General features: G+C 41.6%; 2 protein-coding genes across 2 annotated transcripts; both read left to right on the top strand.

The window, feature by feature from the left end:
* Nucleotides 1–7,711: 7,711 nt before the first annotated feature.
* LOC141713773 (uncharacterized) lies at nt 7,712–8,845 on the top strand. The gene is made up of 2 exons (XM_074517350.1): nt 7,712–7,762; nt 7,817–8,845. The coding sequence occupies exons 1-2, from the start codon at nt 7,712–7,714 to the stop codon at nt 8,843–8,845; spliced, it is 1,080 nt and encodes a 359-aa protein (XP_074373451.1).
* Nucleotides 8,846–9,769: 924 nt separating this feature from the next.
* LOC141713771 (uncharacterized) lies at nt 9,770–12,454 on the top strand. The gene is made up of 2 exons (XM_074517347.1): nt 9,770–11,674; nt 11,903–12,454. The coding sequence occupies exons 1-2, from the start codon at nt 9,770–9,772 to the stop codon at nt 12,452–12,454; spliced, it is 2,457 nt and encodes an 818-aa protein (XP_074373448.1).
* The last annotated feature ends 1,608 nt before the right edge of the window (nt 12,455–14,062 follow it).

Below are 14,062 nucleotides of genomic sequence, written 5' to 3'. Positions count from 1 at the left end.
AGAGCTTTAAATGTTTTATGTGAAAAATACCGTTTAAAAAAATTCATGCATACACCAAGGGGAAGGACACACTGATAATTTTATGTTTGTTTGGCAAATCCAAAAATGGGAAGATTGAAAGGATATCTTCGATATATTATTTATTTTGCTATTTTTACAATTAAACATAAAATTAAGAACACATAGATCCTCTCCATTAGGACATGAATTTAATTGATCCAAATCAAAGTAAAAAAGGCAAATTAGCAAAATCATGTCTTTTAAACAGATAAAAGAGATATTCCATTTTTACAAAATATCAAAACTATATCTTTATGAAATATATGTCTAAGGAAATATGATCAAAGAAGAAATATCAAGATATGATATTTCTTAAATTTGTGTTGCAACAAGAATATGGCAACAAGCTCGAATAAGGAATATATCAGAAATATTCTTTAGAGGTCTCGTGCTATATCAAAATTATTTAACTCTTCACTCAAAAATATATTCTCACATCAATCAAAAAGATTTTTATTCAAATTTTATTAATATTCATGGTTGGAATATTAATATACAATTCTACAACTCATTTATAAACACTTACAGTAATTTTCTCCCGTTTCGTAAAATAAGCACTTCTCGGAAAAAAATATTCAAAAATACTCAAACACATTTCATATCATCCAAATATATTTTATATATTAGGAAATATATTTTAAGTATTTATTCAAGTCAAAACTTTGGTCAAAAGATCCATCTCTTTTATTTCAAGACCAATGATATTTTCACTCGGAAGAAAGGCTGACAGAACAGTTTTATTTTTATATAAAATACTTACATATGCTAGAATGACTTGAATTTGTTATGGATCATTTAAATTATATTTTATAATTATGGTAAAAATTTCGTTGCATTCAGAGAATTTTTGTCCGGGCACAAAAATCGAGACAGTTGGTCCCAAAATTGACCATGTTTGACCTAGTTACCATTGACTAAAGTTGACCAAAAATTTCAGGACATCATTTTATATTATTTAAGTAATTATCATATTTTTTATGATATTTATTTAGGAGTTTTCAAGGTGGTCATAATTAATGATGTTTAATCCTTAATTAAGTGAATAAACAATGATTAAAAGAAAAGGAAAATATATATATATATATATATATTTATTTATTTATTTATTCAAATATATCAGCTAATATTTTGAACCCATAAATTTCTTTGTCTCATATGGTAAGTTGCAAAGAAACACACTTTGTTTTCCATGTCATCAATCCATGTGCCATACACCATCGACCATCCATTTTCCTCAAATTTCCACCATTCAATCCACCCAACTTCTCCAATAAATAAACCCCCAACCCAATCCATTTTATTCAAGCTAAAGAGCCACAAAGTTGCTGAAATTTTTTCAATAATTGCTTCTCTTCATCTCTTTCAAATTCTATACACACACTTTTCTCAAAAACCTTCTCTCTCTTATATATACTTACATATATACAAGGTTTTTGAATCCCAAGCTTAGGTTCACCCAACCAAGATTTATCCCACCAAGTGAGCTCATCCACTACCACTTCCCGGCCTCCCGAAGGGCTGCCCAAGTTTGACCAAAGTGCCAAAATCCGGCCGAACCTCCGGTGAATTTTTCCGGCGAACTTTTCCAACCGTTCTTCAAAAGTGGTAACTTTTAGCTTCTTATTTGAGTTCTTTTTATTTGAGCTTTGTACTTAATTTCTCTACTTAATCTTAATCTCTAATATAAGATCTCTTATAAACAAAGTTCTCAAGAGAACTAAGATTCGAACTCGAAATTCGAATAAGTACTTGATCTTCATATAAATCATCTAAAAAGAAGATCTATAAACAAAAGTACTTCATCTCCAAAGGGGAGATTATATTTTACTCAAGTTCACGAGTTAGCCAATTATTTTTATTATTGGACCTTGGCTAACAATTATTTGTGCACATAAAATATTACGAAGTAAAATTTTAATCCCTTCTAACATCTCTAGTGTTCCAGGGGATTATAACTCGAACTATAAACACTTCGTAATTTGTCAAATATCAAAACGGATTAAGTTCACGAGTTAGCCATTACTTGCACTTTATTTAATTAGATCTTGGCTAACACATTTCATGCACATAAATTATTACAAAGCATAGTTTTAATCCCTTCTAACATCTTTAGTGTTATGAGGGATTATAACTCGATCTATAAACACTTCGTAATCATCCGTTAAAATTAAGGACGAATCAAATTCACGAGTTAGCCAATTAATTTCACGCTATTTAATTGGATCTTGGCTAACACATATCGTGTATATAAACAATTACGAGTCATATCGTATAAACCCCTTCTAACATCTTTCGGTGTTCCGTTGGGTTATACTACGACATCTATAAAATACTCGTAATTATTCGTCCAAACTTCGAAAGCACAATCTTAAGCCAATTACTTGCACTTAACTTATTTGGATCTTGGATAAAACTCATAAATCTTATAAACATGATTGAAGTTAAAAGAGTATACTTTGATCTTATAATCGTCAATATACAAGTATGCCTTAAAACCTTAAGTTGATATACTTAAAGGTAAAATTACAACTCCGAGGTTGTAATTAAAGTATTCTTCGATCTATAAATATATAATTGAAAGAAGAAGAATACTAAAGAAGTCATAAGCCATAAGTGCTCAATATAAAAAGACTTCTCATATTACTCTACCTATTCATTTAATCTATAAAGGAGTTATCATAAAAATACTTGGACTGCTATTTATTATATTAAGTCAAGTATTCCTATTTAGTGTTAATATTCTTATTTGAATATTATACTATTTGTGGGCTAGTATAGTAACAAACTAGTTCAAACCATCTTTTCTATATTTGGTTTGTTTCGTGGATTGTCTTATTAGTTTTGTAATGAGGTGAAGTGACGTGAGGTGATTCTCGTACTAAGACCCAAATCCTAGACGTACTAACGGGGAGTTAGTAGTCTTCGCACCGTGAAGAAGAGAAAAGACCCAAGACCGGATCACTAAGATCCAAGACCGACAAAAGCTAAGGAAGCCAAGTCCACACAAAGGCTCTAAAACAACTTTGAAAAAATAGCGGGGAGTTATTGTCTAAGATAAGTTGTGTAGATATTACATTTATTTTGAGGTGGTGACCCTTGTGTTACGCACCAAGACAAATACTTGTAAGGGTGTAAAGGTTTCTCCGCCTACTAAAGGAGCGAGTTTATTATAAGGAAAAATCCCGAGTCCGGGAGAGGAGCTCCGGGACTGGAGTAGTGGTGAGTGAATCTATTAGAGGTTGCGTCATCGCGAACCAGGATAAAATCACCGTGTTATATTTTCTTCTCTTGCACTTTATTTTCCGCACATATAAACTGCATAATCACTCAGTAAAGTTTTAAAAAGGGTTAAATTATTTTAAAATGCCATAACAATTTTTAAATTGGTAATTAAGCTATTCAACCCCCATTCTAGCTTAAAATAGCCCTCATACGGGACCTTACATGATCAATTTTATAAACCACAACCGCACTGTGAAACATTCAAACCACACAAACCACACCGCAAAAAAGGCGGTGTGGTGCGGGCGGTTTACATATTTAAATATGTAAAAATTAAATTTATAAATATATTCTAAATTTCTAGTATTAATTCAAGAAAATTTTAATTTACTACACTAGGAACAAGTTGCAATTTAAATATGAACATAAGTTACAATTTAAGTAGGTCTAAATCATAAAATACAGTTTGAAATAATTTTAGTCATTGACAAAAAGAATTAATAGTAGCATCCAGCCAATCCATTATCTGTTGCAACATTGATTTTATACATGCTTGTTCACGGGATGCCAAGCTATTTAATCAATGCCATTTTTTGCCCTTGTCAGATTCTCCTGTAAAAATTAATAAAAAAATTAAAATAGTGTTAAATACTATTGCATGTGTGCACATATTTATTCATGTGAAAGTGCCTGTGAATATGGCGGTAAAATGTTATCTCAGTTAATTGGAATTTTGCGGACCACTAACAATTTAACTAGTTTAACTAGCTTATAGAAATTGATGAGTAGCATGGGAAACTTGAGCTACAGAGGAAAGCTTAAGGTGCTAAATCCGGTCATGGATGTATTATCAAAATATATAAATATCAGTAAAACAAGAATATTTCTAAGAGTATTAGTTCCATGTCTCCTAGTACAACCCGCATAGTCTTTGTCGCAATAATTGTAAGTAGCCCTTGAATTATTTTGATTATCAGTATATCTTGTAAAGTGATCTCATACATCAGATATCATTTTACATGTTTTTTATATTGTGAATGCCCTGCTATCGTATTTGAATCCTTGGTAGGCAACTCAGTCTGACATTTGCTCACTGGAGTTGTGTCAGTTCCAAAAGACGGAGAGTGTGAATCATGTCCCATCCTAAAAAGAGAAATCATAAGATGAGAAATAAAAAAATAAAAAAGTAATTAACAGAACTTAATATGCGTTCTGTTATACCCAAAATTTGGCATTGGAGTGACTCGGGTCAAAGGCGGGTTAAGTGCGGTCAAGACCGATATTACATTTGTGGAAAGATAAGGCGCGTCCATATAATGTGGACGCGTTCACATGTTAGAGGATGTTTTATGAGCAGGTAATGGTGAAACATGGAGGTGCATCGCTTGGGATGAACGCGCCCAAGGGATCAGGACGTGTCAACATTGATAAAGATATTTGACAAACATGGTCTTGCAACAATACCGGCTGGAGGACGCGTCTGTCTTGACCATGACGTGCCCTAAGAAGTGGAATGTTGTGCATGATGGTTTTTGAGGAAACGGTGCAAGTCTCATGAAGGTGAGGACACGCCCAATGTGTTAGGACGTGTTCTGTGATTGGTCTATGTGTTCTCAATGGTGACTTCAGGACAAAGCTTGCATGGAGAGGAGCAATGGAGGTTATTTTTACTAACGTATTTGTTGCAGGTACTCTTTGAAGAATTCTCTCCTTGAGACGGTCAAGGAGGGGGATGTCCGTAAAAAGCTTGAAGGCCTCCAAGGGTATGCCTGATGATTGAAGGCCTCCTCCTGTATTCAACGGGTGTCCTCGTTGGGGATGATGGGTTAACTTTATTGTGTGCATTGGGAACTCTGTTCTTGCATTCAACGGGTGTCCTCGTTGGAGAACTTTGGAGTCATCCTGCACTTTGCACCCAAAAGCTTGGGATCACCTGTCCTGTTATCTGGTGGGTTATCCTCATTCGGGGGACAGGGATGCGTCCGGCACTTGGGGTGAACCGTGGTTATACCTGCGTCCGTACATCAAGGGAAATAGCTGTAGCGGAGTGTTATCCTTGCGCAGGGAGATGCACTATCCGTGAAGTCCTGCGATTACGGACGAGCCTTGGGCCTTCACGGTTGGGCCTCATAGTTGGATATTCCTAAAGCTAGCGGAAGACGGACTTTGGATGGGCTTCTGCTGGGCCTAGGAATAAGAAGTCTAAGCCCATTAGATTTCTTGTTCTACGAGAACTACGTCAGGCTTGATCCCTATAAAAAGGGTACGTAGGCACATTGAGAGGGTAAGAAGTTGAGAGCTGATAAGAGAGCCACCACTTACTCTGATCAATCTCAGCCTAAAAATAACCACAAACCACCACACACCCCTTGATTTTCCGGCGAAGAACCACAGATCTTAGTGCCGGCGAGAAACCTCAATCTTTGTTGTTACCAGATTCCTCCGTCAACAAATTGGCGCTAGGAGGAGGGGGCTAATTAAGGTCGTAATATTAGGAGGAAAAGATGTCTTATAATCGTGATGGAAGTTCTTATGATGGAAGTGACATCAGATCTGAAGAAGAAGGCGGGGGAGGCTACACTCGCCATGAACCCTACATTCCCAAAAACATGGCGGATCCACCAAGAGCTCCGGATGTGGGGGGAACACCTCCAGTTCTCATCAGCAATTCCAATATCTTAGAGCAGTTGTATCGCATGGGGGATACTCTTAATAGTTTTCACTCAAGACTGAACACGGTGGAGCGTCGGAGAACGAGGAGAGGTCGTCGTTTTCCCCGTTACGGCCATGTCGTGGGGAAGGCACCGGTAGTTGAAGGAGATACCCTGGGCAGCGGGGAAAACCTGCGAATCACTCCGCGTCGCTTGGAATATTCTGATGATGTAGAGCCTATTGTGGAGCTTGTCGATGAGGACACTGATGGTAGGAAAAGGCCTCGCCTCGGTAACCAGGTGGTGCCACACCCACATAGGTCTGGGCGTACGATGGACGAGCGTCGTCGTGCGGAGAACACTCAAAATCAAGATAAGGAAGGAAGGGATCTTTCAACCTTGAAAAGAAGGCTTGGCATAAGGTTGAAAGATGACGATTTGAGGATGTTGTTGGTAGAATGGCAAAAGGAAGGAAACGCTGGAGAAGCGAGGTCCCGTGACACAACGCGTGTGCCCCCTGCATTTCAAAGGGATGACAGGGCGCGGCACCGCGAGTGCGAGCGTGCCCCTCCGTGAGGAAGGCTTGGGAATTACTACCAGGGATATCAAAGGAATGGACGAGGAAGGATAGGATACCAATATGGAAGAACGCCCTACAATGGTAGGAGAGATGGAGCACCCTCCGCTGAAGAAGCCCCTGTCATTATCCCTGTAGTTTCTCACAGTGCTACGGGTAATGGCTCTAGGGCGCATCCTCATAACCAGGACGGTGCTCGAATTCAAGTAAGAATGCAGAATAATGATGAAATTCCATGACACGGTCAAGAGGAACTTCGCATGCGGTAAAATGTTAAAAACCAAGACGGTAACATACCACGGTCGTAGCCTCAGGGCGAGGGGCGGCGAGATCCACCGTTACACCCGGGGGGTAATCAAGGGGAACTACAATAGGTCGCAGAGCAACCCCAACAGCCTAATGTTCAAACCATTCCTGGAGTAGGGACGTTTAATGTGAACGATCTCAAGAGGTTGCTCAACCATCTTGAGGGAGGAAGAGTAACGGCGACTGCGCAAGCTCCTTCTCCTTTTGCTGCTGTTGTGAGGGAGGCGCAATTGCCTGCAGGATACAGGAACACAACCAATGACTTCCGTTTTTATGGGAACTCTGATCCTGTGGAATTCCTGGGGTGCTTTAACATTTAAATGGATGTATATCAAGTACCTGTATGGCTCGATGCCGCCTTTTGGCGGCCACTTTTAGAGAAGGCGCTCAGCAGTGGTTCCAAAAACTTGGTCCAGGTGTGATCACATCCTGGGAACAAATGAAAACTTTGTTTTTGACTCAATTTCAAGCTGCAGTGAAGTACACACCACCAGTTACCACACTAGCTAATGTGAAACAGAAGGAAGGAGAAATTTTAACTTCATACTTCAAAAGGTTCAATGCAGAATCCACTTTGGTGAGGGGTGCAACTGATGAAACGCTGAAAATACTTCTTATAGCTGGATTGCGTGTGAGAACGGATTTCTGGAAGCACCTGCAAGGGAAGGACCCTGTGTCATTAGTTATTGTGCTTGCTTAGGCGGAATCATTCAAAGCAATTGAACAGTCGCTTGCAGAAATAAAAAATAATGACAACACCCATAACTCCAAGGGGTGATCCAAGAGAAGGGATAGATCCTTGAGCCCAGATTATCGGCGGAATGCCAGAAGCCCTAATAGAGTGAACACCGTGAACACGCGGAGAGAATGGAGCCAGCCATCGAACTATGAGAGAATGGTCAGCAATTATACACCGCTGGAGGCATCCATTGATCATATCTTTGAGGTAAATAAGGATAGAGGAATCTTCAAGAAGCCCGACCGTCTAACTTCATGGCAGAGCAGAGACAAAAAGAAGTACTGTGATTACCATGAGTCCACCGGCCATGACACCCATGAGTTTCGTCACCTAAAAGACGAAATTGAGGAATTGATCAAGGCTGGGTACCTGGGAGAATGGATTGATAAGGTGAAACGACGCAAGGGAAGCGATGACAAGGGTAAGGATGAAAGACATCCCCTGCGGGAGGAAGATGTTGAAAAAACAGCAGAAGTTATGTTTCAGAGGGCTGGCAGTATCAGGGCAATTTTTGGAGGACACCCTTTTGTTGGTGATAGTAATCGAGCATTGGAAAGAAACGCGAGAGAGGCGCGACATCCGCCGCTCACCAACATTCACAGCGTGGAAGACAGACCTCCGAAGATCTTTAAGGGAGAGTCCGCTGACATTACATTCAAGGAAAAAGAATCAAGGTGGGTGCATCATCCCCACAACGATGCGCTGGTGATTACCATGCTTATTGGGGCAATGAATGTACATCGAGTCTTCTTGGACAATGGGAGTTCTACGAACATCTTATATTACAGCACATACAAAAAATTGGGTTTCCCGGATAATGACATGTATTTTGAAGATGCACACGTCTATGGCTTTACTGGAGAAGCAGTGAGAGTTATGGGTTCGTTTAGGCTTCCCGTTACACTCGGTGAAGGAGCTTTGTCAGTCACTCAAATCATAGACTTCAAAGTGCTGGATCAGGATTCCGCGCACAATGTGTTAGTCGACAGACCTTGGTTACGAGCGTTCAGCGTGATAACCTCGATACATCACTTGATGATAAAATTCCCAATACCAAACGGAGTAGGCAGTCTGAGAGGGTCGCAGTACGAGTCACGCGACTATTATCACAAGGCTGTTAAAGAATTCCGCAGGAGAAGGTACGAGGGAAAGGGTCTCCCATTTGAGGGTGCTGAGGACATTCATATAAAACCAAGCGGAGAAGTTCATGCCCACTATTTCGTAGAAGGCCCCGAAGAGGAAGAAACCTGTGTCACTGGGAACTCTGTTTTGACGCTGGGGGGTGTTTAGAGGATCCGTAGCGTGGAAGAAGTTGTGATGAACCACGCAGAGGAGATCGTGCAGAAGGAGGTTAATGGGGAGAAATTGGAAGGAATAAGTGAGATTTTACAAGGTCTCGGAAATAACTTCAAGGTGGATGCTCCTCAAAAGAAGGACGCGCCCTTGAAGAACAAAAATGGAATTGAGGTTTATGCTCCTCCAAATGAGGACGCGCCCTCTTCACCTGCGCTGCACAAAACTATGCCTTGTCTTGAGGTAAATGCTCCCACTCATGGGGACGCGCCCTCAGATGCAAAAGTGGAAGTCGAGGACCCCCGAGACTTTGATTTCGATTTGGATCCCAGGATCCCTATGCCTGCCGAAAAGACGGGACCGGCCGAAGACACAATATCTATTCTGGTTGACAAAGATGACCCAAACAAGGTTTTGAAAGTGGGATCCCAGTTAGATGATGAAACGAGGGGAAGTCTTACCCGCTTCTTAATTGCATGGAGTCATTCAGACATGGTGGGAATCGACCCAGAGGTAATGTGTCACCGGTTGAATATCTTCCCAAATTGTACGGGCATACGTCAAAAACACCGCCCGGTGAGTGGGGAAAGGGCGATAGCATTAAAAGAAGAAGTAGACCGGTTATTGGAGGTGGGACTAATCAAAGAATCGTTCTACCCCGAATGACTTACAAATCCAGTGCTTGTGAAAAAGCCGAATGGAAAGTGGAGGACATGTGTGGATTTTACAGATCTCAATAAGGCTTGTCCAAAAGATAGCTTCCCGCTCCCAAGAATTGATCAGTTGGTTGACGCGACAGCAGGGCATGCATTGCTAAGTTTTATGGATGCATACTCCGGTTACAATCAAATTCCGATGTATGGCCCTGATCAAGAACATACATCCTTCATCACTGACAGGGGGTTATACTGCTACATAGGAATGCCGTTTGGTTTGATCAATGCTGGCGCAACCTACCAGCGGTTGGTAAACATGATGTTCAAAAACCAAATTGGGAGAACCATGGAGGTGTACGTGGATGATATGCTGGTGAAGTCCAAGGTGGCGAATGACCATATCAGACACTTGATGGAAATGTTTAACATTCTAAGAAAGTTTCGCATGAAGCTGAACCCACAAAAGTGTGTGTTCGGCGTGGAGTCGGGCAAGTTTCTCGGGTTCATCGTCAACCATAGGGGAATTGAGGCCAACCCTGCAAAGATCAAGGCACTGTTAGATATGAAATCGCCCACCAATTTGAGGCAAGTGCAAAGTTTAACTGGAAGAATTGTCGCGCTAAATCGGTTTATTTCCAAATCTTCTGACAAATGCAAAGAGTTTTTCAAAGCAATTAAGTTAGCAGGAAAATACTTTGTATGGACACCAGAATGTGAAGAGGCTTTCAAAAGAATCAAGGAGCAACTGGGAAACCCTCCCATGCTGTCAAAACCGTTAGATGGAGAGTCTCTAGTACTGTACCTCGCAGTGTCTGAATATTCAATCAGCGCAGTTCTGGTAAGAGAGGAAGATGGGCAGCAGTCACTAGTGTACTACGTGAGCAAGCGATTGCACGACGCTGAAACTCGCTACACAAGCATGGAGAAGTTGGTTTATGCCCTGATTCTTGCATCAAAAAAATTGCGGCCGTATTTCCAAGCCCATAGAATTGAAGTCCGTACGGCATACCCGCTACGACAGGTCCTTCATAAACCAGAGTCATCAGGAAGAATGCTGAAGTGGGCTGTAGAGTTGGGACAGTTTGATTTGGAATATGTGCCCCGGACAGCGATTAAAGGGCAAGCCTTAGCTGATTTCTTGTTGGAATTTGATTCTGAAGTTGATGACAAAGCTTTGGTGATGCTACATCCACCTCATGTTGAGGAGTCTTTGGAGGAATTTCCGCATCCATGGTGGACCTTGCATGTGGATGGGGCAGTTAACAATGGAGGAGCAGGTGCGGGGATAGTACTTGTGTCTCCCGAAGGTCATCATCTGATGAACGTAATTCATTTCAAGTTTTATGCAACAAATAATGATGCGGAGTATGAAGCGTTGATTAATGGCTTAAAGATCGCTTTGGAAATGGGGGTACGAAACCTAATTGCGGGGAGTGACTCAGAGCTGGTGGTGAATCAAGTGAACGGGGGATTTCAAGCGCGAGGCCCACGAACAGAATTATACTTAAGATGCACACAGCGCCTAATTGGAATGTTCAAAGAAGTTAGGTTGGAATGTGTTCCACGGGAGAAGAACAGTAACGCGGATGCTCTAACGAAAATGGGATCACAACAAGAGGCTGTGTTGTTAGGATCCATCCCCCTTGAAATCCAGGAGGTTCCTAGTATCCCAGAGATAGAAATTATGCAAGTGGATGAAGCTCCCAAGGAAACATGGATGACGCCCATTCTGTCCTACATCCACAAGGGAACACTCCCTGAGGATAAGTTTAAGGCTCGTCGACTCCGCTATCAGTCTGCAAGATATGTGATATATGACGAAGTTCTGTACAAGAGAGGGTTCAATCAACCGTTGCTTAGATGTGTTGATGAAGAAGAAGGAAATTACATCTTAAAGGAAGTACATGAGGGAATCTGTGGCAATCACTCGTGGGGTAACTCGTTGGCGATGAAAGTTTTGTGCCAAGGGTATTATTGGCCCACAATGAAAGAGGATGCTACAAATTTTGTCAGGGCATGCGATCGCTGCCAGCGCTTTGCAAACTACTCGTCTATGCCGGCTACGCTCTTGACGCCTATGGCAAGCCCATGGCTGTTTGTCATGTGGGGAATTGATCTTATCGGAGAATTACCTAAAGCTAAAGGCGGCGTCAAGCATGCAGTGGTTGCGGTCGATTACTTTACTAAATGGGCGGAAGCTATGCCGTTGGCTACTATCACCGCAAAGAAAATCAGAGATTTTGTTTTCAACTCCATCGTGTGCAGGTTTGGAATCCCTTACAAGCTTGTCTCTGACAACGGAAAGCAGTTTGATAGCAAGGAGTTGCGACAACTATGTGAGGAGTTGAAAATTAAGAAGGAGTTTGCAGCGGTCTATCATCCTCAAAGCAATGGGCAGACAGAAGCTGTTAATAAAATAATAAAGCATACCCTCAAAACCAAACTGGAAGAATGCAAAGGAAATTGGCATGAAGAACTCCCGAAGGTGATGTGGTCATACAACACTATACCACGATCTACTACGGGAGAAAAAACGTTCATGCTGACTTACGGCTATGAAGCTATGGTCCCCGTGGAAGTTGGTTCGGGATCGCTTTGCAGAGACCGTTACACAGAGGAAGATGCCGAGGTTAATCAAAGGCTTCATTTGGATCTCTTGGAGGAGACAAGGGAAAATTCTCAGCTAAGGCTCGCAGCGTATCAGCAATGTGCCGTAAGGTATTATAGCAAGAAGGTAAAGGGACAATTGCTGAAGGTGGGAGATTTGGTACTTAGGAAGGTGATGCCCAATACGAAGAACCCCCAACATGGAGTGTTTGGAGCTAATAGGGAAGGACCATACAAAATAAAGGCCATCTTGTGGAAAGGGACTTATCACCTTGAAGATATGAAAGGGAAGTTGGTTCCGCGAGCGTGGAACGCGGAACATCTCCGAAAGTATTATCAGTAAGGCGCGGCTTTGGCCCCTTACGTACTTTTTTTACATATTTAGGGCTAAGCCCAAATTATAGGCTAGAATTAAATAAATTCCTCCTAGCCTAGGGGGTAGTGCATGTACTACTTACCTTAGCCTAGGGTCATTCCCCACTGAGCATAGTAGCCGTGGGACTGGTGCATTTTTTACACCAGAGCGCATTATTATGAAAACTTTGGAATTTTCCAAAAAATATATATTTGCTTGTTAACCTGTTCGGTCTCATGACGCGTCAAAGCTACAGGGCGTGCCCTAGTTAATATTTTTATGCAGATTTTAAAGGAACAATAGAGTTCAAGTAAAATTGGAATTAAGACGCGTACTACTTCCAAGGACGCGCCCAAGTTATTTTGGTTGATGCTCCGACGGTTTTATGTTCCTTCAAATTTTATAAAAATAATTAAAGGGAAAATGCGTCTTTACCGAGGATGCGCCCCACATGCTCTGTAGAATATAAATGCACAAGCGCAACATGATATTATGCTGCTTAAAAATGTACTTTCCGGACAACCCTAAACAGACGCGTCCAAGTAGAAAGGACGCGCCCAATAATAACACATGTTTAATATGTGAGTAGAAAGTACAACAATGTTCCTATGGGGACGCGTCCTCGGTATAGGACGCGCCCATATTTGTGTCTGAGTAAAGTTTATAAAGAAGAAGATATGCAGAGACAAATTAAGGCAAATTAAAGGAAGCATGCAAGTAAAAGGAGTTCAAAAGTAATCAATACAAATTGCAAGGCTTCAAGGGGCCCGCACCCTTAAATAGTTCAAGGGGAAAAATCCATAGAAGAACATAGGACGCGTCCTGGGCAGGAGGCGCGTCTTGAGGTTTGTCTTGGTTGTCTGCAGGAGGAGGTTGAACCTGAAGCGGAGTAGGAGCAGGGGATGCATCCTCTTCCTCCAAACCAAGAAAAATCCTTTTACTTTTTATGGAATCCGAGGCCCTAACTCTGAAATCATTGACCCATATCTGGGTGTCTACATCAAACTTTGAAAAGGTATACTCTGGGTCATTTGCAATAAACCCAGAGCACCACTCTTCAAACCCAGTCGTGAAGCCATTTTGGTACACCAACTTTTTCTCCTCTATCCATCCATGCAGCCTGTCATCGTTCAGAGTGTCAAGCTCCAGCTGCATGGTGGAATTCAGTGTGATAACACTTTCCATTATTTTCTCCAAAGAGGAGACATTACCATCTAAAACAGCCTTTTCTGCCTCAAGACGCGCCTTCTCCTCCTCCAGGCGTTTGATCTCAGCATCCTTTTCTTGGGCAAGCAAATTGATATACTTTTCTAGAGATTTTACCTTATCTTCAGCTTGGCTTTTAGCAGTATTAGTGACAACAAGACGCGCCCTGAGCCTTGCGGACATATTAGCACTTTGCCTGGCATGCAAGTGAAGCTTAGCTGCGGCCCTCACCATTGCCTCCTCTGTCTGTTGCTCAGTCCTGAAAGTCCGACCCCTGACTTCATCCTCGGAAAAGTCACCAACCGAGGACGCGCCCAGATATCTGAGAACGAAAGACTGGTCGTCAGGAATAGTTTTTTGACGCTTCAAGGGCGCGTCCTCCTTCTCAGG

The sequence above is a fragment of the Apium graveolens genome, chromosome 1 (assembly GCF_009905375.1).
Source record: "Apium graveolens cultivar Ventura chromosome 1, ASM990537v1, whole genome shotgun sequence".
Taxonomy (NCBI): domain Eukaryota; kingdom Viridiplantae; phylum Streptophyta; class Magnoliopsida; order Apiales; family Apiaceae; genus Apium; species Apium graveolens.
The sequence above is the reverse complement of the archived record's forward strand: the minus strand, read 5'-3'. Positions and strand labels throughout refer to the sequence as shown.

Excerpts from the sequence above, each read along its gene's own strand:
- LOC141713771 (XM_074517347.1), top strand. The coding sequence starts at position 9,770 with ATGCCGTTTGGTTTGATCAATGCTGGCGCAACCTACCAGCGGTTGGTA. Across the intron at positions 11,675-11,902 it reads TCAAGCATGCAGTGGTTGCG|ACAGAAGCTGTTAATAAAAT; the intron begins GTCGATTACTTT and ends AGCAATGGGCAG.
- LOC141713773 (XM_074517350.1), top strand. The coding sequence starts at position 7,712 with ATGGTCAGCAATTATACACCGCTGGAGGCATCCATTGATCATATCTTT. Across the intron at positions 7,763-7,816 it reads CCATTGATCATATCTTTGAG|AGCAGAGACAAAAAGAAGTA; the intron begins GTAAATAAGGAT and ends ACTTCATGGCAG.